General features: G+C 44.3%; 1 protein-coding gene across 1 annotated transcript in view; it reads right to left on the minus strand.

Moving 5' to 3' along the window:
- Positions 1 to 9,176: 9,176 nt before the first annotated feature.
- The window catches only part of LOC141049999 (olfactory receptor 2A12-like), a 71,932-nt gene continuing 57,314 nt past the window's right edge, over positions 9,177 to 23,794 (minus strand). Inside the window, exon 3 of the mRNA XM_073546838.1 lies at positions 9,177 to 10,335. Within this exon, the coding sequence (XP_073402939.1) occupies positions 9,367 to 10,335 (969 nt within the window). The 3' untranslated portion in view covers positions 9,177 to 9,366. The remainder of the gene's footprint in view (positions 10,336 to 23,794) is intronic.

Here is a 23,794-nt window from a genome sequence, read left to right on the forward strand (position 1 = left end):
GGTATAACTCAGGTGTCAGCTGGTATTTGGCAATCAGGGCCTTCTTTATGGCCTCATAGTCATCATCATGCGCTTGCGGAAGAGAAGCTAACGCTCCAGGACTTTGCCTTTTAGCCCTGGGGTCAAGTACTTGGCCCATTGGACCTTATCCAGCTGGTACTGTCGGCATGCTTTCTCAAAGGCTCGCAGAAACGTGTCCAAGTCCCCTTCGTTTTCCATCACGGGAAAATGCTCTGGCCGGGGTTTAGGACTCTGGACGCTGCTGGGCTCACTGCTTCGGGCTGTGGGGGCATTCCCACCCCGCTGGAGTACCTCCAGTTCATGGGCCCTCTGCGCCTGGCTCTCGGCTCTCTCAGCCTCAGCTTGGCGCTCGGCTCTCTCCGCCTCCCGCTCGGCTCGCTGCTCCGCTCTCTCCCGAGCTTGGTGGATCAGCTGCAGGCGTCCGTCACGGTCTTCAGCAGGGAGTGCGTCCAAGGCCGCTTGCAGGTAGGGGTCCAGCGTGCTCTGGTTGAATGTGGGGCCAGCGCTCAGGAGTGGAGCCTCTGCTCCAGCCCCATTGTTACTTGGGCCACACTCTGCGTCCGCTGGACCCTGGGTGTTGTCCAGCTGCACCAGAGCCGCGATCATTTGATCTCTGGTTCTGCTTGCGGCGTCAAACCCTCGGTACGTGCATACTGCAGCAAGGGCTTCCTTTTTTCTGCTGCTTATACCAAAGTTCTCCTTTTGCCGCCATGGTTGCCAAATAAAAGATAGGAAAGAAAAACGAAGAAATGGGAGGGGATACTTGCACGTACACAAAAATGTCTCAGGACAAATAACCACTGAGTCTGTTCTCCAAAACCTATGATGCAGGATTCCCACAGGACCGTGCAGGTTTTTAGTGAGAGGAATGATTGCTCAAACCAAATCACTAATGCTCTAGGATTATCCCACCGCTGCCACCAATATGTGACGAACAGCCCGCTCGCTGTTCGCCACTATGATGGCGAACGGGGGTCCCGCTGCCACCAAAACACGACGGACAGCGGCCCCTGTGTCACAACTATGTCACAATCCCACCACTGACACGGGTGTATCAGTGGACAGAGGGACGCGACACACTGCTGGCACACGGCTATCACAGGCACAGTGGGGGCTTATCTTAGTTATCCCACCACTGGCACCATGTGACCAAAAATATCCAGCAAGCTAATCTCGCTCTAACAATTTGCCGCAGCGGGTTATTTTGGGAGCCCACCACTGCTATCAATCTTCTACAAACTGCGAGGATTTATGTATATCCCACTTTCTCAGTTCCACTTTGGAACTCGCAGCTCTCCGGCGCCCCCTTACCCTCAGGTCAGCCAGGGAACTGCACCTAGGATAATTAGTCGCCGGACGGGCTGCTAGTTGTGGACCGGCGGTTAGGCTACTGCAGTAAGGGAATTATCAATGCTGTGGCCGCAGCCCCTCATTCAGCAATATAAGACCCTTCTGGACTGCCAACTAGCCTTATAGCCATGCACAATGCTGCCACCAGTCACGGTTTACTTAATTCACAGAGTTAATTAAGAGGGTCCGTGGCAAACCCCTCGAATTAGTAGCGATTATCTAAAAGAGGCGCTTAGTTCGTTTCTTAGAGCATAGAGGCAGACTAAATATTAAATCATTTATTCCCCGAAATAAGTAGGGCAATGATTACAGATAAAAAGTTACTATAAAGTTGAGACATTACATATGCACAGTTAAGTATAAAACAAAATGGATGAAAACAGAAAGAAATTACACTTACAGTTGCATATTCGATATCAGGCAGACCATGCGGCTGGAGGGAGAAGGCGGAGCCACACGTCTCCACTCATCTGGGTTCTGGTCAGCTCAAAACTCTGCTCCAACTAACTGGGATATCATAGGGAATAGCTATAGCTAGGGTCTGTGTGACATCACAGAATGGGCGGTCTGGGAGAGACCCACCTCCCTTACTCTCTAGGTAGAAATCTTACCAAAACTTATAATAGTCATAACTCTATGGGGAAAACTGGTATGAACTCACCGGTGGTATCATGTTTCCCAGCGTAACGAACCCATCAAGAAAACATCAAGAATGCCCGAGATATGCCAGTCCATTTGGGAGCCAATCATATCTCAGGTTCTGGTGATTCAAGAACTTTGCAAGAGGTACTGTAGGGAAGCTGGGACCGCTCCGATCACAAAAATATAATTGTTTTGTCTCTGCCATGTATGGTTTTCGCGATGCGGTCCCTTAAAGTTTTACTCATTCACCTGTCTTTAAACAAAGGAACAGCTGATGCACTCCGATGTGCAGGCAGGGGGAAGGGGGAGGAGAATTCGATAGGAAGCAGCTGGGTTCAGGTTTCAGACACTGGTGTGTGTGTAAAGAAGGGGGGGTTTGCGAGGGCTGCTGCGAAGCTGACAGGCTACTTTCTCATAAAATTGATGATTTCTAGCGTTCTAGAAACATCTTTTACAGAAAAAACCTCATACTTCTCAGACATTGTATATCACAAAGGGATTGTCCATCATGTCCGTCATCCTCTAAGGCGACGGGAAACTATTAGGTCTGGGTAGTGGTCGAGGAGGCTGCCCAGACCTTCAGGTACTTCTTTCCTCATGCACAAAAATCTTGCTTAAGGTTGAATTATTAGTAGACAATTGTCATTTTGTTTCTACAGCATTGGTGGACTGTGGTTCATCCCTCAATTTGGTCAGCTCCTGTATCGTCTCCCAACTCAAGATAGGGACAGTCAAGCTGGAGACCCCCTTGAAAATTGTGGCCATCGACTCTTCCCCCCTCACCCGTTCAGGGATTCTTTATGTTTCTGAAATTTTTGCTCTACGAATTGGTCCTTCTCATCAGGAAGAAAAGAAATGTTTTGTGATGGACAAATTGCCCGCAGGGCTGGTATTGGGCATGCCGTGGCTTCAACGGCACAATCAAGTAATTGATTGGGAAAAAAGGGAGATTGTCAGTTGGGGGTCCAATTGTATTGACTGTTGCTGTAAATCTGTTCTTTGTTCCAAAACAATTTAAGCGGGCACCATCAATGAATAGTACAAAAATATAACCTACTGGGATCACCAAATTTACATAGAGATACCATAGATTCTAAATAGATGAAAGGCTATGCAAAGAAAAAATTTAGGATCACCACACTAATAACTAGTAATTATGAAAAAATCATGAATTTTTATTGTACATCAGGTCATGAAACACTACACACAATAAAAACATTTAAAAACAAGGCAAGGGACTATAACAAACAAGAGGTCCCATAGTCCACAATATGTCCACCAACTGCCTGGACAGTATACAAATCACATATAAATTACTATTTGGTAGTAGTAGGCTGCTGGTTGTTCCATTTAGGTAAGACCATAGATTATGTAAAACAAAACCTGATACACAGTGGTTATAGTATACTCAGGTAGAGTGTAATATCATATCAAGCATAATACCTGAATAAATGACCACACAAAGAATATGTTTAATCCTAGTAGTCAGTGGCTCTAGCAGATCAAAAGTGGATAAAAAATCACTGCTCAAATTAGGGATAGGGCCACTCTCTGTTACTCCTGTTCTATTGGTTGAAGTCTTAAAGGGCTGTTTCCTCATATTGCCCTGATGAGACCATTTAAATACTCTGTGTCTATCCGAGTCTGTCCTATCACGTAGAAACTTACTCTTCTTCCCTCAAATTATATCTTTTTCAAAACGATCCAATTGGTCTCTAAGCTGATTTTTAAAAGGATCAACCAGGGTTTTCTTATCAAAAGACTCCAATTTTAATTCCCTGTCTTTAATTTCTTCTCTAATCTTAGAGAGAAAAAGACGGTCTTGTTCTATTAGCATGTCAATGATGATATAAGAACATTTTTTTAAACCAGTTTCCCAGACATTTTTAAACTCATGGTCCACTTCCCATGCCGGGAAGATTTGGACCCTGAGACCACGTGGAATTAGACCCAATCTCTTATACTCCTCCAAGCTCTTAGTATTCCACCAGGTTTTTGTCAATTTCTTGTGTAGATTAGTCAAATCAGAAGTCAAATTTTGGAAAGCAGAATCACCACTAGCCCCAGAAGCACTATAGGTAGCTGCTCCAAAAATCTCTTTAACCTGCTCCTGCCAAGCAGCTTCCCTAGCATTTAAATCCATAATATCCAACAGATGTGCCACCACTCGCTAGGAAACCTCACTAAAGATGAGGGCAAAATACCAAGTTCAAAAACAATTTAAGCGGGCACCATCAATGAATAGTACAAAAATATAACCTACTGGGATCACCAAATTTACATAGAGATACCATAGATTCTAAATAGATGAAAGGCTATGCAAAGAAAAAATTTAGGATCACCACACTAATAACTAGTAATTATGAAAAAATCATGAATTTTTATTGTACATCAGGTCATGAAACACTACACACAATAAAAACATTTAAAAACAAGGCAAGGGACTATAACAAACAAGAGGTCCCATAGTCCACAATATGTCCACCAACTGCCTGGACAGTATACAAATCACATATAAATTACTATTTGGTAGTAGTATGCTGCTGGTTGTTCCATTTAGGTAAGACCATAGATTATGTAAAACAAAACCTGATACACAGTGGTTATAGTATACTCAGGTAGAGTGTAATATCATATCAAGCATAATACCTGAATAAATGACCACACAAAGAATATGTTTAATCCAAGTAGTCAGTGGCTCTAGCAGATCAAAAGTGAAATACTGAGAGATGCACTAGCCCTGATTGAAGTATAACTATACATCACCATTTCCCTATCAGGGTAAGTATCAGAGTCCGGTCACCCAGTCATCCCAGTCAGCAGTCAGACAGGCAGCCCATCAGGTGGCATAAAGAAACCCACGCGTTCCGACACACAAGGTGTCTTCCTCAAGCGTGCTCTTCCGGGTATTACACCATGCGCCGAGACTCTGACTTCAACCGCTCTATTGCTGAGGGCTCCCAGCTGGTAATAATCTTCTCTTTATTTTCTAATGATTGCTGTATATAAATATCTGGTGTACACAGGGATGGGGTACACTCACCTTGAGGAAGACACCTTGTGTGTCGGAACGCGTGGGTTTCTTTATGCCACCTGATGGGCTGCCTGTCTGACTGCTGACTGGGATGACTGGGTGACCGGACTCTGATACTTACCCTGATAGGGAAATGGTGATGTATAGTTATACTTCAATCAGGGCTAGTGCATCTCTCAGTATTTCACTTTTGATCTGCTAGAGCCACTGACTACTAGGATTAAACATATTCTTTGTGTGGTCATTTATTCAGGTATTATGCTTGATATGATATTACACTCTACCTGAGTATACTATAACCACTGTGTATCAGGTTTTGTTTTACATAATCTATGGTCTTACCTAAATGGAACAACCAGCAGCATACTACTACCAAATAGTAATTTATATGTGATTTGTATACTGTCCAGGCAGTTGGTGGACATATTGTGGACTATGGGACCTCTTGTTTGTTATAGTCCCTTGCCTTGTTTTTAAATGTTTTTATTGTGTGTAGTGTTTCATGACCTGATGTACAATAAAAATTCATGATTTTTTCATAATTACTAGTTATTAGTGTGGTGATCCTAAATTTTTTCTTTGCATAGCCTTTCATCTATTTAAAATCTGTTCTTTGTGTGACACCCGTCTACTAGTCTTCTGCCAGTCTGGAGGGTATTCCGAAGTACCTTAAGGACTTTGAGGACGTGTTTTCTGAAAACGAGGCCGAGTCATTGCCACCACATAGACCATTTGATTGCACTATTGATTTGGTTCCTGGGGCCAAATTGCCCAAAGCCCGTTTGTTTAATTAGTCAGGCCCTGAGCGCCTAGCTATGAAAGAATACATAGCTGAAAGTCTCCGTAAAGGGCGTATAAGACCTTCAGTGTCCCCAGTTGCAGCGGGGTTCTTCTTTGTTAAAAAGACGGAAGGTAGCCTACGTCCCTGCCTCGATTTTCGAGAACTTAACAAAATTACCATCAGGAACACATACCCCTTACCCCTGATTCCAGATTTGTGTAAGCAGCTTTCAGGGGCTAAGTGGTTTTCCAAATTAGACCTCAGAGGAGCCTATAACCTGATAAAAATAAGGGAAGGAGATGAATGGAAGACAGCTTTTCTTACGTCAGAGGGATTGTTTGAAAATTTGGTAATGCTGTTTGGGCTTACTAATGCACCAGCTGTCTTCCAGAACTTCATTAATGTGGTGTTTGCGGATCTCATTGGCCGCTTTGTTGTTGTCTATTTAGATGATATTCTGATTTATTCTGCCAACAAGGATTCTCACTTATTGCATGTTAAAACTGTTTTGCAAAGCGTCAGAGGAAACCAGCTAGTCGCCAAGCTTGAAAAATGTACATTTTTTTGTCCAGGAACTAACATTTTTAAGGCTCATAATATCACCACAGGGGTTTCGAATGGATCCCAAGAAGGTACAAGTCATCATGGAGTGGGTCCAACCTCAGGACCTTAAAGGACTGCAACGCTTCTTGGGATTCACAAATTATTATCGCAGGTTCATCAAGGGCTTCTCGCAGATAGTTAAGCCCCTTACTGATCTCACGTGCAAAGCGACTGATGTTAGGAATTGGTCTTCGGCAGCTAAATGATCTTTACTTGTTCTAAAAAACCATTTCATGTCAGCTCCAGTTTTATTCAACCAGACCCATCTATGCCATTTATTGTGGAAGTTGATGCTTCGGAGGTGGGGGTGGGGGCTGTGTTGTCTCAGGGTTCTGCCACTCTGACTAACCTTAGGCCTTGTGCCTATTTCTCAAAAAAAATTTCTCCAGCAGAGAGAAATTATGATGTGGGGAATAGAGAGCTCCTGGCGATCAAATTAGCGTTTGAAGAGTGGAGGCATTTTTTGGAAGGGGCAGCTCACCCTATCACGGTCATCACTGACCACAAAAATTTAGAGTATATTAAAACTGCTAAAAGACTAACACCTAGGCAGGCCCGCTGGTCACTTTTTTCTCTAGATTCCAATTTTCTATTACTTTCCGTCCAGGGTCTAAAAACGTGAAGGCAGATGCGTTATCACGTAGTTTTGAGCCGATGTCCACCCCTGACCCACCCTCCTCCATTCTTCAACCCGGGGTGGTGATTGTGGAACTGTCATCGGAATTGGAGCGGGAGATTGTGGGGGCTCAATCTTTAGCTCCAAACTCCAAACCTGTACATAAATTGTTTGTTCCACAGCATCTGCGCACCAAACTCCTATGGGAATTCCATGACTCAAAAATTGGGTGCTCACCTGGGTATTACAGCCACATGCGAAGCAGTAAAGAGAGTTTTTTGGTGGCCATTAATATCTGCAGAGATCAAGAAATATGTTGCAGCGTGTTGGGTATGTGCCCGTTTCAAGAGCTCTCATTGCCGGCCGGGGAATTGGTACCCTTACCAATTCCGAGGAGACCATGGACTCATTTGTCCATGGACTTCATTACTAACCTTCCTCCATCCCGGGGAAACACTGTTGTTTGGGTAATTGTTGACAGATTCTCCAAATTAGCACACTTTGTACCTATGGCTAAGTTACCGTCAGCAGAAGTCCTGTCAAGACACTTCCTGTCCCAGATTGTTTGTCTTCATGGAGTGCCCATCAACATTGTGTCCGATAGGGGAGCGCAATTCGTAGCTAAGTTTTGGCAGGTTTTTTGCAAAAAGTTGGGGATATCTCTGTCTTTTTCCTCAGCTTATCACCCAGAAAGCAATGGACAGACGGAGCGCACAAACCAGTCGCTTGAACAGATTCTCCAGTGTTTGACTTCCACTTTACAGGATGACGGGTGCGATACCTTACCATTGGCGGAGTTCGCCTTCAACAATCGAATTAATCAATCTACTGGTAGGTCACCGTTTTTTATTAATTACGGATTAAACCCTCATTTCGGGGAATTTTCACGTCTGAATTCCAACTGTCCAGGGGCGGAGGACTTTATCAATCAGATTAGTGATCTGTGGTCTAAGGTTCATTTAAATATTTCCAGAGTACAAGGGAAATATAAATATTACGCAGATAATAAGAGGGACTCGGGTCAGGCGTTACAGTGCGGAGATAAGGTGTGGCTTTCCACACAAAACAGCCTAAGGCTACCTTCTGCGAAACTAGGGACGAAATTCATTGGCCCGTATGAGATAACTGAAGGTCTTTAGGTTTTCCAGCTATGTAGAACTGAACCTACTAGAAATCTGACTTTGCAACCTAAATAACTTTATAAATTTGCAAATGCTGTAGGTTTTTGTGAATCATTACAAGTGTATATACAGTTGAAATTAGAAGTTTGCATACATTATATAAAAATACACATATACGTGTTTTTTTCAATATCTGACATGAAATCAGAATAAACCAAAGCATGTGCACCTCTGGGACACAAAACCCATCTCCTTCCTGAGCAGCATGATGGCTGCACATTTCCATCTTGATTGTTCTTGTGTATAATTGTTTGTACAGATGAACGAGGCACATTCAGGTATCTTGAAATTGTACAAAAGGATGAGCCAGACTTGTGCAAGTGCACAATTCTCTTTCTGATATCTTACCTGTTTTTTTTAGCCTTTCCAGTGATGCTACACAAAGAAGCAGTGTGTTTCAGGTGTGCATTAAAATACATCCACAGGTGTGTCTCTAATCAAATCTGAAGCTTCCAAACACTTGATATCATCTTATATGCAGTGCCGAATTAGTTAAAAACACAATAATCTTAGTGTATGTAAACTTTTGACTTTGCAGTAATAAAAATGCCTTAAAACATTTTCACTCATTATTCTGCCATTTGGTAAATATTAATAATTATGGTAATCCTAACTGACCTAAAACAGGAAAGGTTTATTCTGATTTCATGTCAGATATTGAGAAAAACATGCAGATTTGTCTTTTTATATAGTGTATGGAAACTTCTGGTTTCGACTGTAGTATTAAGCATGTGGTCTAGTAGCATGTTATTGACTATAAAGTCATTTTCATATCATGTTGTCCTCTATAGAATTTTTAGAGTTAATCATTATGTTATAGTCTGGATACTTTGGAATAACTTCTAATAGTCTGATTGCTCAGTCAGCAGGTATTTTATTAATGGGCAGGTAATTGTCCATGATATACGCGAAGAACAGTCCACCAAGGAATCAGTGTGTAACCAATTTTGAAAATATTACTCATGTCTGTTTGGCTTTGTGAAATCTTGCCCACATGATGTAACGATTATTGTTAAGATTGTGCTTAGAACATAGAGTTTATTAGCCGCTGCATCACACCAGTTTTATTGATCTTCAAATTTGAAGACCACATAGGCATTAAGTCCACAAAAGGAAAAAAAAGATCATTATCATGCCTTTAGAGATGACCTATCCCCCTTTTATGAATTATCACTATAAAATTTTGTGCTAGCTGATAAAGTATTTTCCGTATGGGTTTTTTAATGTCTTCATTTCTCAAACTATAAATCATTGGGTTGACCAAAGGAGTAAACACAGTATACAGCAGTGATAGGATCTTACTCATGGTCAGTGTCCGGCCTTGGGATGGGAGAACATAGACACAGAATATAGTTCCATAGAATATGGCGACCACAGTGAGGTGGGAGCTACAGGTGGAGAAGGCTTTCTGTCTAACGGTACTGGATGGGATTCTTAAGACTGATACAACAATATAAGTGTAAGATATAACAATAATAGTGGCTGGAATTATAATGATTGGAACACATAGTAAAGAAACCTCCAAATTAACAAAGAAGGTGTCAGAACAGGCGAGTTCTAGTAAAGGAACAAGGTCACAGAAAAAATGGTCAATGATATTTGGCCCACAAAAATTGAGTTTCGCTGTTGTTACAATGTAAATCAAAACAAAAGAAAATGCAAACAACCAACACATGGTGGTCAATATCACACAATGTCCATTTGTCATAATATAAGTATAATGGAGGGGATTACAAATGGCCACATATCTGTCATAAGACATCACAGCGAGGAGAAAACATTCAAAAACTTCTGAAGCACAAAATACATACAACTGAGTGATACAGCCAATAAAAGTAAACGTCTCTCCATTATTCAGTAGGATGTGGAACATGTAGGGGACAATATCTGTGGGTAATACGATGTCACTGATGGACAGTTGTGAGATGAAGAAGTACATTGGAGTGTGGAGGTTCTTGCTGGTGGACACCAGGGTGATGATCAGGAGATTCCCACAGAATATCAGGCAATAAACCACAAGGAACAAGGAGAAGAGTGAAATTCTTAATCCTTGGCTGACCTGAAATCCTAAGAGATAGAACTCTAAGACACCTGTCTTGTTGGTCTCCTGCATGATGAGCAAATAAATAGTTTCATTATGTATTATAAAAAAAAAAAACTTTTATAATAAGACATAAAGCTTAGAGAACCCTCAATATACTGATGAACAAAAAGTAACAATATTTTGAACTTTTGAATTTCAAGTTCCATATCTCACCATCCGCTAATGCTTCGAATATGAGACTGGCATGAACACATTCAAAATCAACAAAAAATTGGAGTTTACATGAAAAAAAGTTAAGAAACATTATTTCCTGTATAATAACATGAATTATAATTTAAGTTAACCAACATTGAAATTTTATGTAAAAAAAATTGGACATTTCAGTGTAATTTATGATGGGCCATCTGTAAAGAAACAAGAAGAAAAAAGCATGCCCAGAAAATTGGGAACACCCTGACTCAGTAAAAAAACTAATGCTGTATTTATAAAATACACATGCAGCAAAGAACGCAGCAATAAATAAAAACAATTAAAAGCAAACTGTAAAACACAGTATAGTTATGCCCTGAAATAAAGGCAATAACAACCCAACAGCAATTCTCTCAAAGCGAAGGTCAATATGACAAGGCTCAAAAGACACAAAATAATGATGAGTGATACAAATGGACAAAACACAGGCAACATGATCAAAAACCATGCATGCTACTCTACTTATTCACAGCACCATATAGAAAATGGGATAAAAATGCTGAACCCACAATATCAAAAAAGTGTGAACCTAGTGGTATAAAAAATAAACTATGCCATTTAAAGATTACATGCAGAAAGGCATGAATGGTTCAGTGCAATATCAAGAAAATTATACTTAATGGTATAAAAAGTAAACTGAACCATTTGAAAAATCAAATAAGCTATAACTTGCACGCATGCCAAACCATTTTCGCAGAATAGCAAAAACAAGGAAGCTCAAAGCTCAGACCCAGTGATGTGAGGATGAATATATTTGATGGAAAGCCATTGAGACCATTTTCCCCTGAAGAAACCACAGTTGGTGCGGCGATACGTGTGGGGTGTTTACCCCCTTTAATCTCCCTTGCTTCAATGGCTTTCCATCCATCGTTTCTACATGTGTATTTGGTAAATAAAGCATTAGTTTTTTACTGAAACAGGGTGTTCCCAATTTTCTAGGCATGCTTTATTCTTCTTGATCTTTACAATTGTCTCTTCACATGCCAATGGAGAACCCCTCCTAGCACATGATAGCGGTGACTTCCATTTCTTTTCATCTATTTATGAAGGGTCATCCACACAATCTTGAAGGCACCAACTGTTGTACCTCTTTAAAATATTGTGAGCAGAGAATCCATAAATAGTTTTGAAAGCTGTTTTTAGAGCTAATTATACCAGTGAAATGTAACAAGAAGCGCGTAACAGTGTGTGGATGAATCATTGAATCCATAAACTTTTTTCAACTTTTTTGGGTAATTTTTATACAACACCAAAATGAAACAGAAAGCGAGTAAAGCTGCACAGATGAGTAACTGAAACCAGGCAAATTTCTCACTGCTTTTTTGTAGTCTTTTATATACCACCAAAATGTATTCAAGAATATGCATTATTTTATGGATGAGTAACATAATATGGAAAAAAATTGACAACTTGTTTTGAAGGTTATATACCAATGAAATGTACCCAAAAACATGTAGTATTCTATGGATAAGCAACATGATACCGAAACATTTTTAAATATTTAAAAAAATTTTTTTTGGAGGGTTAGATACCACCGAAAACTACCCAAGAGCAAATAAAACTCTACTGAAGAGCAATATAATACTGATACATTTTTAAACACTTTTTTAGGGTTATAGATCTCCAAAATCTTCCCAAGAATATGGAAAACTCTAGGAATGAGCACTATAAATCAGATACATTTTCAACATGTTTTTGGAGGTTTAGATACCACAGAAATGCACCCAAGAAGATGAAATACTGTACGCATGAGCAATATAATACCAATAAATTTTTGAACTCTTTTCTTGGAGGTTATATACTATCAAAATGTAAGGAAGAGCATGTAGTACTTTATGGATGAGCAATATAATACACATACATTTTTGAACAAATTTTGAAGAGTTATATACCACAAAAAAATTTTTCCCAAGAGCATGTAAAACTACAGATGAGAGGTACATTTTTAAAACAATTTTTTTAGAGGGTTGCATACCACTGAAATGCACCCAAGAAGATGTAATACTCTACAGGGGAGAAATATAATAGCAATACATTTTTAAACAATTTTTAGAAGGGTTAGATATCACATAAAATTTCACCAGACCATGGAATAGTATATGGGTGAGCAATAGAATACATTTAAATTTTTGAACAATGTTTTTAAGGCTTTATATCACCGAAATGTACAGTACACATGAAGATGTAATACTCTATGAATGAGCAATATAATACTTATAAATATTTATTTATTTTATGAAGGTTATATACCACCAAATTGTACTCAAGAATGCATAATACTATGTGGATGAGCGATATAATACCGACAAATTTTTTAACAAATTTTTTGAGATTTAGATACCACTGAAATATACTCAAGAAGATGTAACACTCTATGGATGAGCAATATAATAAAAATACATTTTTTTACATTTTTTTGAAGATCTAGATACCAATGAAAGAAGACGTAATGCTCTAAGGATGAGCAATATAATACCAATACATTTTTGATCAATTTTTGGAAGGGTTAGATACCAACTAAATATACCTCAGAACATGTTGTACTCTATGGATGAGTAAGTGAATCCAGATACATTATTGGAAAGGTCTTTTGGAGGGTTAAATAACACAGAAATTTACCCTAGACCCAGAAATTTGGTATGGCTGAGAAATTGAAAACAACACAATTTTTAATGCTGTTTTGGAGTGTTACATATCATAGAAATGAACCCCAGACCATGGAATACTGCATGGGTGTGAAATTTAACCCAGCAAATTGTTTTAACACTTTGTTTGAGTGTTATATATCACAAAAATGTACCCCAGACCATGGAAAACTGTATAGGTGAGTAATTTAATCAATAAAGAATAAACACTTTTTTGAGAATTATATAGTACCACACAGCATGTAATACTCGAAGGACAATACAATATATTAATTTTTTTCTCCCACAAAAAGAAAATATGAGGGAAATAGATTCTAATACGAACTGTCACAGAGCATTACAATGTTTTCAGTGTGATGAGCTGCGTGGTGCCTCTTCTGTTATAACCCCTGATGATGTCACACAGCCAACCAATCACAGTAATGCCACAATGCCAAGGTGGCTATGGCATTGAAGTTTATCACAGGCAATCCCTGCATGCTTATTGACTGTGTAACAGGCATCAAACTTGCAGGGTGATGACTTATGGATATGGGACGGACCCCCACTCCATCTTAAAACCACCATAACTACAGTAAACCTAGGCACTAGAATAAATACACAACACATTATTTTGGTTGTCAAAATGGCCACAGATTTATTTAAATCACAGGATTAAAACAATCACAGTAGGAGTCAGGTGAAGTACTAGTACATTGGGATTCACAAGTACTGTGATATCCCCAGCTGTCTGACATACAGAACCTGGCCAGACAGCCATAAGGGGGCAGCACGCACTGGTTTGCCATTCAAGCAGAGCCAGTAAACTTTCAGGGCACCAATGACCCTATTATCCTCACTCCTGTGCTTAACCACTGTCACTGTACCCGCCCTGATTGACGTTACCATTACAACAGCCTTGAGGCTGGCCACCAAAGCCGAGCCTCTTCACCACCATGAGGTTTTACATCCTCTATTAGTTAAAATGAGTCCACCTTAACTTGCCTGACTCCTAAACCGCCACCAGAGAGGCCATTTGACACCTTAAATGGACTTGACCCCCATCAACCATGCCTAACAAAGCCATCAACCATTTCTACATGCTATGGAAAGACTGTGCATACAAGTAAAAAATATAAATAAAATTCCAGAGCTCCGACAGATTAATTTTATCAATGCCATGCTACCAAGTTATGATTGATAATACGGTAACTACTGCACAATAACAGTTGCTAAACATCCTGCAATGAGGATCCCATAATGGGGAATGTGGAAAGTAAACCATAATTAAGGTCGTAGCCACAATGTGAATACCTGTATAATGACATCTGTCATGCCTCAGAAAATTATTATACCGCACGTATTGCAGCCAGCTCTAATAATTCACCAATTCACAGATTTTAGTTCTAGAAACCACCATTATTTACAGTAGCTGTGCAGTAAAATTTCTGAAACCCACTTACTATCACTACCCGAAAAGTGATGAACATATCAATAGAAAGATATTATAAATAGGGAGTAATTAAAAACTATACACAATATAACATCAACAAGTAGTAATTTAAATAAACCTAAAGCAGAAAAAGTCTACAAAGGCAATATTAATAACCCTGCCACGCCATTGCTAATTGTTTTTCATGCACTTGATAACATTAACTGTTGACCTCTCCAACTGGGTCAAAGGCATTGGGAATAGGCATAATGCCCTTCGTGCTAATGCACTTGATTACTTTACCCTTAGCCGCTCCCACTGGCTCAAGGGCACTGGGAGTAGGCATACTGCCCTTTGTGTTAATGCACTAGATTATACCCTTAGCCGCTCCCACCAGCTCAAGGGCATCGGTAATAGGCATATTGCCCTTCATGTTAATGCACTTGATTACTTTACCCTTAGTCACTCCCACTGACTCAAGGGCACACAGATTAGGTACATTGCGCTTCAGTTTCATGCACTAGATAACTGCATTGTCCAGACAACAACCTTGAAAGAAACATGGAAAGAATCATTGTTTGGTCAATATAAACAGTCAAAACCGTGCCTCATCATTCTCAAGTCATATGAAAAAAGAGAGCGGGTCCTTGAAGCTATAGATTGTATTAAAAAGCATGCCTACCTTGTTCTCTTCTCCCCTCCAGCCACAGTTCCTGGCTCAGAGGAGCCAATTTATTCTGTAGGCATGCAAAATATGATTGCCATGACCCCAGGGACTTTACCCTAACAGGGTCCTATAAAATATAAATGCTTCTGGAGACCAGGGTGCCATACCGTAATGGTCACCCCTACATACCAGGGGGCCATACACGAGATGGTAACCCTCCACACCAGGGGGCCATACCTGAGATGATTACCCCTCAAAACCAGGGTGCCATACCTGAAATGGTTACCCTTCCAAACCCAGAGGAGTCAGCGGCCAGTTTATTAACAAATAACATAAACATTTACAATAAGTATTAAATACACAATCTTATACGACCTGGGGGGGGTTCTTGGAGCCCCAAAAAATTCTGGCTAAATATTTGGCAGAAACACAAGAACTTAAAACTCCATGTTACCCTCAGCCGTAAACCACCAGCTCGAGGGCACCAAACATCCCATTCCGGGAAGTCCAACCACCAAAAGCTCCCGGGTAAAACCCCACCAGAGCCGTAACCAAAAGCCAGATACACCGAAACAATTTTTAACTGTCCGGAATTTTAACTTTCAATTCCTTTTCGCTGATTCAGCGTCAACTCCAAGATCCCCACCCCAGAGGTCCATACTTAATATGGTTACCCCTGCTGACCAATTTATAAATAACTTCAAGGACCCACTAAAAGGAAAACAAATAACTGTTTTGTTTTTTTTGTTTTTGTTTAAATTTTAGTTCATGTTCTTATTAAAATAAACATAAAATAAACATCAAAACATAAATAACATTAACACGCTGGGGGGAGTCCTTGAAGCTCCCAAATCTGGTGATTACCAAACATAAAATGTACCAACAATTACTCCCAGCCATTACCCCACTAGCTCAGGAGCACCATAACCACAAGGGTTCCAATGTTCACTAGAATTTCCTGGGGATCCAACAAATTCATGCCAAAACTCCCCTCCACCTTTCACCAGGTCCAGAACCATATTAACTTCCAAAAAGAGGAATCCATATCCCAATGGATCCCCCAGACCAATTTCTAACCAACTTCAAGGACCCACCCAGCCATGAGGCTCCAGGTAATCCACTCAGGCCTGTGCTATCCGCCATCTTAAGTAATATAAAATAAGCACTTGGTGGGTATACATCGATCCTTTTTTTTTTTTTTTTTTTTAATTATTATTAATGCCTTTATTAAAACAAACATACCATAAAACATCAAAGCATGAATAATATTAACACGCTGATAGGAGTCCTTGAAGCTCCCAAAAATCTGGTGATTACCAAACATAAAGTGAACATAAAATGTACCAACAATTACTCCCAGCCGTTACCCCACCAGCTCGCGAGCACCATAACCACAAGGGTTCCAATGTTCACTTGAACTTCCTGGGGATCCGACAAACCCTTGCCGAAACTCCCCTCCACCTTTCACCAGATCCAGAACCATGTTGAATTCCAAAAGGAGGAAACCATATCCCAATGGATCCCCCAGACCATATTTAACCAACTTCAAGGACCCCTCCAACCGCACAAAATGTGGGATAAGTGAGGGTGAAAACCACGCAGGTTTACAACCAAGGTATACAACAGGTTAATAATGGAAAATATCCCATCGTAAGGTCCAGGAATAGGCAGAGATGGGCAATGCTGTGTTAAATGCTGTAACAATAAATGAGAAGCCGCCTGCTCCTCTACAGCTGTTACAGACAGACTGTAATCACAAGCTGCGCATAAATGGTAAGAAATATGTAGGTCTAATATAAGCTGCCTGCAGCCATAGGTGTGTGAGCAGAAAACTGCAAGTTCTGTATCCCAGTCACTCTACTACATACAATTACAATAGACGAGAGACAGGGCTGAAAACTGGACCCATGAGGTGTCCTCCAGAGCAATGTGCAGCCTCACACTAGGAGTGCCCACTCACTGCCCGCCATGTGCTGAGTTATTAGTGCCCACTCACTGCCCGCCATGTGCTGAGTTATTAGTGCCCACTCACTGCCCGCCATCTGCTGAGTTATTACTGCCCACTCACTGCCCGCCATGTGCTGTGTTATTAGTGCCCACTCACTGCCCGCCATGTGCTGAGTTATTAGTGCCCACTCACTGCCCGCCATGTGCTGAGTTATTAGTGCCCACTCACTGCCCGCCATGTGCTGAGTTATTAGTGCCCACTCACTGCCCGCCATGTGCTGAGTTATTAGTGCCCACTCACTGCCCGCCATGTGCTGAGTTATTAGTGCCCACTCACTGCCCGCCATGTGCTGAGTTATTACTGCCCACTCACTGCCCGCCATGTGCTGAATTATTACTGCCCACTCACTGCCCGCCATGTGCTGAGTTATTAGTGCCCACTCACTGCCCGCCATGTGCTGAGTTATTAGTGCCCCCTCACTGCCCGCCATGTGCTGAGTTATTAGTGCCCACTCACTGCCCGCCATGTGTGGAGTTATTAGTGCCCACTCACTGCCCACCATGTGCGGAGTTATTAGTGCCCACTCACTTCCCGCCATGTGTGGAGTTATTAGTGCCCACTCACTGCCCGCCATGTGTGGAGTTATTAGTGCCCACTCACTGCCCGCCATGTGCTGAGTTATTACTGCCCACTCACTGCCCGCCATGTGCTGAGTTATTAGTGCCCACTCACTGCCCGCAATGTGCTGAGTTATTAGTGCCCACTCACTGCCCGCCATGTGTGGAGTTATTAGTGCCCACTCACTGCCCGCCATGTGCTGAGTTATTAGTGCCCACTCACTGCCCGCCATGTGCGGAGTTATTAGTGCCCACTCACTGCCCGCCATGTGCGGAGTTATTAGTGCCCACTCACTGCCCGCCATGTGCTGAGTTATTAGTGCCCACTCACTGCCCACCATGTGCTGAGTTATTAGTGCCCACTAACTGCCCGCCATGTGCTGAGTTATTAGTGGCCACTCACTGCCCGCCATGTGCTGAATTATTAGTGCCAACTCACTGCCCGCCATGTGCTGAGTTATTAGTGCCCACTCACTGCCCGCCATGTGCTGAGTTATTAGTGCCCACTCACTACCCACCATGTGCTGAGTTATTAGTGCCCACTCACTGCCCGCCATGTGCTGAGTTATTAGTGCCCCCTCACTGCCCGCCATGTGCTGAGTTATTACTGCCCACTCACTGCCCCCCATGTGCTGAGTTATTAGTGCCCACTCACTGCCCGCCATGTGCTGAGTTATTAGTGCCCACTCACTGCCCGCCATGTGCTGAGTTATTAGTGCCCACTCACTGCCCGCCATGTGTGGAGTTATTAGTGCCCACTCACTGCCCGCCATGTGCGGAGTTATTAGTGCCCTCTCACTGCCCGCCATGTCCTGAGTTATTACTGCCCCCTCACTTCCCGCCATGTGTGGAGTTATTAGTGCCCACTCACTGCCCGCCATTTGTGGAGTTATTAGTGCCCACTCACTGCCCGCCATGTGCTGAGTTATTACTGCCCACTCACTGCCCGCCATGTGCTGAGTTATTAGTGCCCACTCACTGCCCGCCATGTGCTGAGTTATTAGTGCCCACTCACTGCCCGCCATGTGTGGAGTTATTAGTGCCCACTCACTGCCCGCCATGTGCGGAGTTATTAGTGCCCACTCACTGCCCGCCATGTGCGGAGTTATTAGTGCCCACTCACTGCCCGCCATGTGCCGAGTTATTAGTGCCCACTCACTGCCCGCCATGTGCTGAGTTATTAGTGCCCACTCACTGCTCGCCATGTGCTGAGTTATTAGTGCCCACTCACTGCCCGCCATGTGCTGAGTTATTAGTGCCCACTCACTGCTCGCCATGTGCTGAGTTATTAGTGCCCACTCATTGCCTGCCATGTGCTGAGTTATTACTGCCCACTCACTGCCCGCCATGTGCTGAGTTATTACTGCCCACTCACTGCCCGCCATGTGCTGAGTTACTAGTGCCCACTCACTGCCCGCCATGTGCTGAGTTATTAGTGCCCACTCACTGCCCGCCATGTACTGAGTTATTAGTGCCCACTCACTGCCCGCCATGTGCTGAGTTATTAGTGCCCACTCACTGCCCGCCATGTGCTGAGTTATTAGTGCCCACTCAGTGCCCGCCATGTGTGGAGTTATTAGTGCCCACTCACTGCCCGCCATGTGCTGAGTTATTAGTGCCCACTCACTGCCCGCCATGTGCTGAGTTATTAGTGCCCACTCACTGCCCGCCATGTGTGGAGTTATTAGTGCCCACTCACTGCCCACCAAGTGCTGAGTTATTACTGCCCACTCACTTCCCGCCATGTGTTGAGTTATTAGTGCCCACTCACTGCCCGCCATGTGTGGAGTTATTAGTGCCCACTCACTGCCCGCCATGTGCTGAGTTATTACTGCCCACTCACTGCCCGCCATGTGCTGAGTTATTAGTGCCCACTCACTGCCCGCCATGTGCTGAGTTATTAGTGCCCACTCACTGCCCGCCATGTGTGGAGTTATTAGTGCCCACTCACTGCCCGCCATGTGCTGAGTTATTAGTGCCCACTCACTGCCCGCCATGTGCGGAGTTATTAGTGCCCACTCACTGCCCGCCATGTGCGGAGTTATTAGTGCCCACTCACTGCCCGCCATGTGCTGAGTTATTAGTGCCCACTCACTGCCCACCATGTGCGGAGTTATTAGTGCCCCCTCACTGCCCGCCATGTGCGGAGTTATTAGTGCCCACTCACTGCCCGCCATGTGCTGAGTTATTAGTGCCCACTCACTGCTCGCCATGTGCTGAGTTATTAGTGCCCACTCACTGCCCGCCATGTGCTGAGTTATTAGTGCCCAGTCACTGCTCGCCATGTGCTGAGTTATTAGTGCCCACTCAGTGCCCGCCATGTGCTGAGTTATTAGTGCCCACTCACTGCCTGCCATGTGCTGAGTTATTACTGCCCACTCACTGCCTGCCATGTGCTGAGTTATTAGTGCCCACTCACTGCCCGCCATGTGCTGAGTTATTAGTTCCCACTCATTGCCCGCAATGTGCTGAGTTATTAGTGCCCACTCACTGCCCGCCATGTGCTGAGTTATTAGTGCCCACTCAGTGCCCGCCATGTGCGGAGTTATTAGTGCCCACTCACTGTCCGCCATGTGCTGAGTTATTAGTGCCCACTCACTGCCCGCCATGTGCTGAGTTATTAGTGCCCACTCACTGCCCGCCATGTGTGGAGTTATTAGTGCCCACTCACTGCCCGCCATGTGCTGAGTTATTAGTGCCCACTCACTGCCCGCCATGTGCGGAGTTATTAGTGCCCACTCACTGCCCGCCATGTGCGGAGTTATTAGTGCCCACTCACTGCCCGCCATGTGCTGAGTTATTAGTGCCCACTCACTGCCCACCATGTGCGGAGTTATTAGTGCCCCCTCACTGCCCGCCATGTGCGGAGTTATTAGTGCCCACTCACTGCCCGCCATGTGCTGAGTTATTAGTGCCCACTCACTGCTCGCCATGTGCTGAGTTATTAGTGCCCACTCACTGCCCGCCATGTGCTGAGTTATTAGTGCCCAGTCACTGCTCGCCATGTGCTGAGTTATTAGTGCCCACTCAGTGCCCGCCATGTGCTGAGTTATTAGTGCCCACTCACTGCCTGCCATGTGCTGAGTTATTACTGCCCACTCACTGCCTGCCATGTGCTGAGTTATTAGTGCCCACTCACTGCCCGCCATGTGCTGAGTTATTAGTTCCCACTCATTGCCCGCAATGTGCTGAGTTATTAGTGCCCACTCACTGCCCGCCATGTGCTGAGTTATTAGTGCCCACTCACTGCCCGCCATGTGCGGAGTTATTAGTGCCCACTCACTGTCCGCCATGTGCGGAGTTATTAGTGCCCACTCACTGCCCGCCATGTGCGGAGTTATTAGTGCCCCCTCACTGCCCGCCATGTGCGGAGTTATTAGTGCCCACTCACTGCCCGCCATGTGCGGAGTTATTTTTCCCACTCACTGCTCGCCATGTGCTGAGTTATTAGTGCCCACTCACTGCCCGCCATGTGCTGAGTTATTAGTGCCCACTCACTGCTCGCCATGTGCTGAGTTAATAGTGCCCACTCAGTGCCCGCCATGTGCTGAGTTATTAGTGCCCACTCACTGCCCGCCATGTGCTGAGTTATTAGTGCCCACTCACTGCCCGCCATGTGCTGAGTAATTAGTGCCCACTCACTGCCCGCCATGTGCTGAGTTATTAGTGCCCACTCACTGCCCGCCATGTGCTGAGTTATTAGTGCCCACTCACTGCCCGCCATGTGCTGAGTTATTAGTGCCCACTCACTGCCCGCCATGTGCGGAGTTATTAGTGCCCACTCAGTGCCCGCCATGTGTGGAGTTATTAGTGCCCACTCACTACCCGCCATGTGCTGAGTTATTAGTGCCCACTCACTGCCCGCCATGTGCTGAGTTATAAGTGCCCACTCACTGCCCGCCATGTGCGGAGTTATTAGTGCCCACTCAGTGCCCGCCATGTGTGGAGTTATTAGTGCCCACTCACCGCCCGCCATGTGCTGAGTTATTACTGCCCACTCACTGCCTGCCATGTGCTGAGTTATTAGTGCCCACTCACTGCCCGCCATATGCTGAGTTATTAGTGCCCACTCACTGCCCGCCATGTGCTGAGTTATTAGTGCCCACTCACTGCCCGCCATGTGTGGAGTTATTAGTGCCCACTCACTGCCCGCCATGTGTGGAGTTATTAGTGCCCACTCACTGCCCGCCATGTGCTGAGTTATTACTGCCCACTCACTGCCCGCCATGTGCTGAGTTATTAGTGCCCACTCACTGCCCGCCATGTGCTGAGTTATTAGTGCCCACTCACTGCCCGCCATGTGTGGAGTTATTAGTGCCCACTCACTGCCCGCCATGTGCTGAGTTATTAGTGCCCACTCACTGCCCGCCATGTGCGGAGTTATTAGTGCCCACTCACTGCCCGCCATGTGCGGAGTTATTAGTGCCCACTCACTGCCCACCATGTGCGGAGTTATTAGTGCCCACTCACTGCCCGCCATGTGCGGAGTTATTAGTGCCCACTCACTGCCCGCCATGTGCTGAGTTATTAGTGCCCACTCACTGCCCACCATGTGCGGAGTTATTAGTGCCCCCTCACTGCCCGCCATGTGCGTAGTTATTAGTGCCCACTCACTGCCCGCCATGTGCTGAGTTATTAGTGCCCACTCACTGCTCGCCATGTGCTGAGTTATTAGTGCCCACTCACTGCCCGCCATGTGCGGAGTTATTAGTGCCCACTCAGTGCCCGCCATGTGTGGAGTTATTAGTGCCCACTCACTGCCCGCCATGTGCTGAGTTATTAGTGCCCCCTCACTGCCCGCCATGTGCTGAGTTATTAGTGCCCACTCACTGCCCGCCATGTGCGGAGTTATTAGTGCCCACTCAGTGCCCGCCATGTGTGGAGTTATTAGTGCCCACTCACCGCCCGCCATGTGCTGAGTTATTACTGCCCACTCACTGCCTGCCATGTGCTGAGTTATTAGTGCCCACTCACTGCCCGCCATGTGCTGAGTTATTAGTGCCCACTCACTGCCCGCCATGTGCTGAGTTATTAGTGCCCACTCACTGCCCGCCATGTGCTGAGTTATTAGTGCCCACTCACTGCCCGCCATGTGCGGAGTTATTAGTGCCCACTCAGTGCCCGCCATGTGTGGAGTTATTAGTGCCCACTCACTGCCCGCCATGTGTGGAGTTATTAGTGCCCACTCACTGCCCGCCATGTGCTGAGTTATTAGTGCCCACTCACTGCCCGCCATGTGCTGAGTTATTAGTGCCCACTCACTGCCCGCCATGTGTGGAGTTATTAGTGCCCACTCACCGCCCGCCATGTGCTGAGTTATTAGTGCCCACTCACTGCCCGCCATGTGCTGAGTTATTAGTGCCCACTCATTGCCCGCCAGGTGCTGAGTTATTAGTGCCCACTCACTGCCCGCCATGTGCTGAGTTATTAGTGCCCACTCACTGCCCGCCAAGTGCTGAGTTACTCCCCGATTATTTATTTTACACATGATAAAACATAATCCATTCAGGCCTGTTCTATCCACCATCTTAGGTAATATGAAATAAGCTCTTGGTGGGTATACTCTGATCATGCAGTATACGAGGGGGAGGACTAACAGCAGCAATAGCTACAGAAATCAAGCACTAAGCTGGAAGTCATGTCCATATTATATGTACAGCCAGGAAAATGACCTGGAGACACAGGATGTCTGTACCCAGCATGATCCGTATATAGCAGAGTGAGGAGTGATATCATGTATACAGGCCTGTGGTACAGGTGAAGTATACAGCACAGGAATAGAGCCTTTACACATACACCACATATATAGTGAGTAACCTGGTTACACAGGATCTGCACACACAGCCTCGCAGTATGTAACAGAGATGAGGCCACATACAGATCATCAGACTCCATAACTGGGAAGGGGGGATAATCCGCACACAGCAGGGTCAGTATACAGTGCACTGACATGAAGTGCAGCCTCCCATCATACATATACCATCC

The sequence above is a fragment of the Dendrobates tinctorius genome, unplaced genomic scaffold (genome assembly GCF_039654945.1).
Source record: "Dendrobates tinctorius isolate UK_male_01 unplaced genomic scaffold, ASM3965494v1 ptg000151l, whole genome shotgun sequence".
Taxonomy (NCBI): Eukaryota; Metazoa; Chordata; class Amphibia; order Anura; family Dendrobatidae; genus Dendrobates; species Dendrobates tinctorius.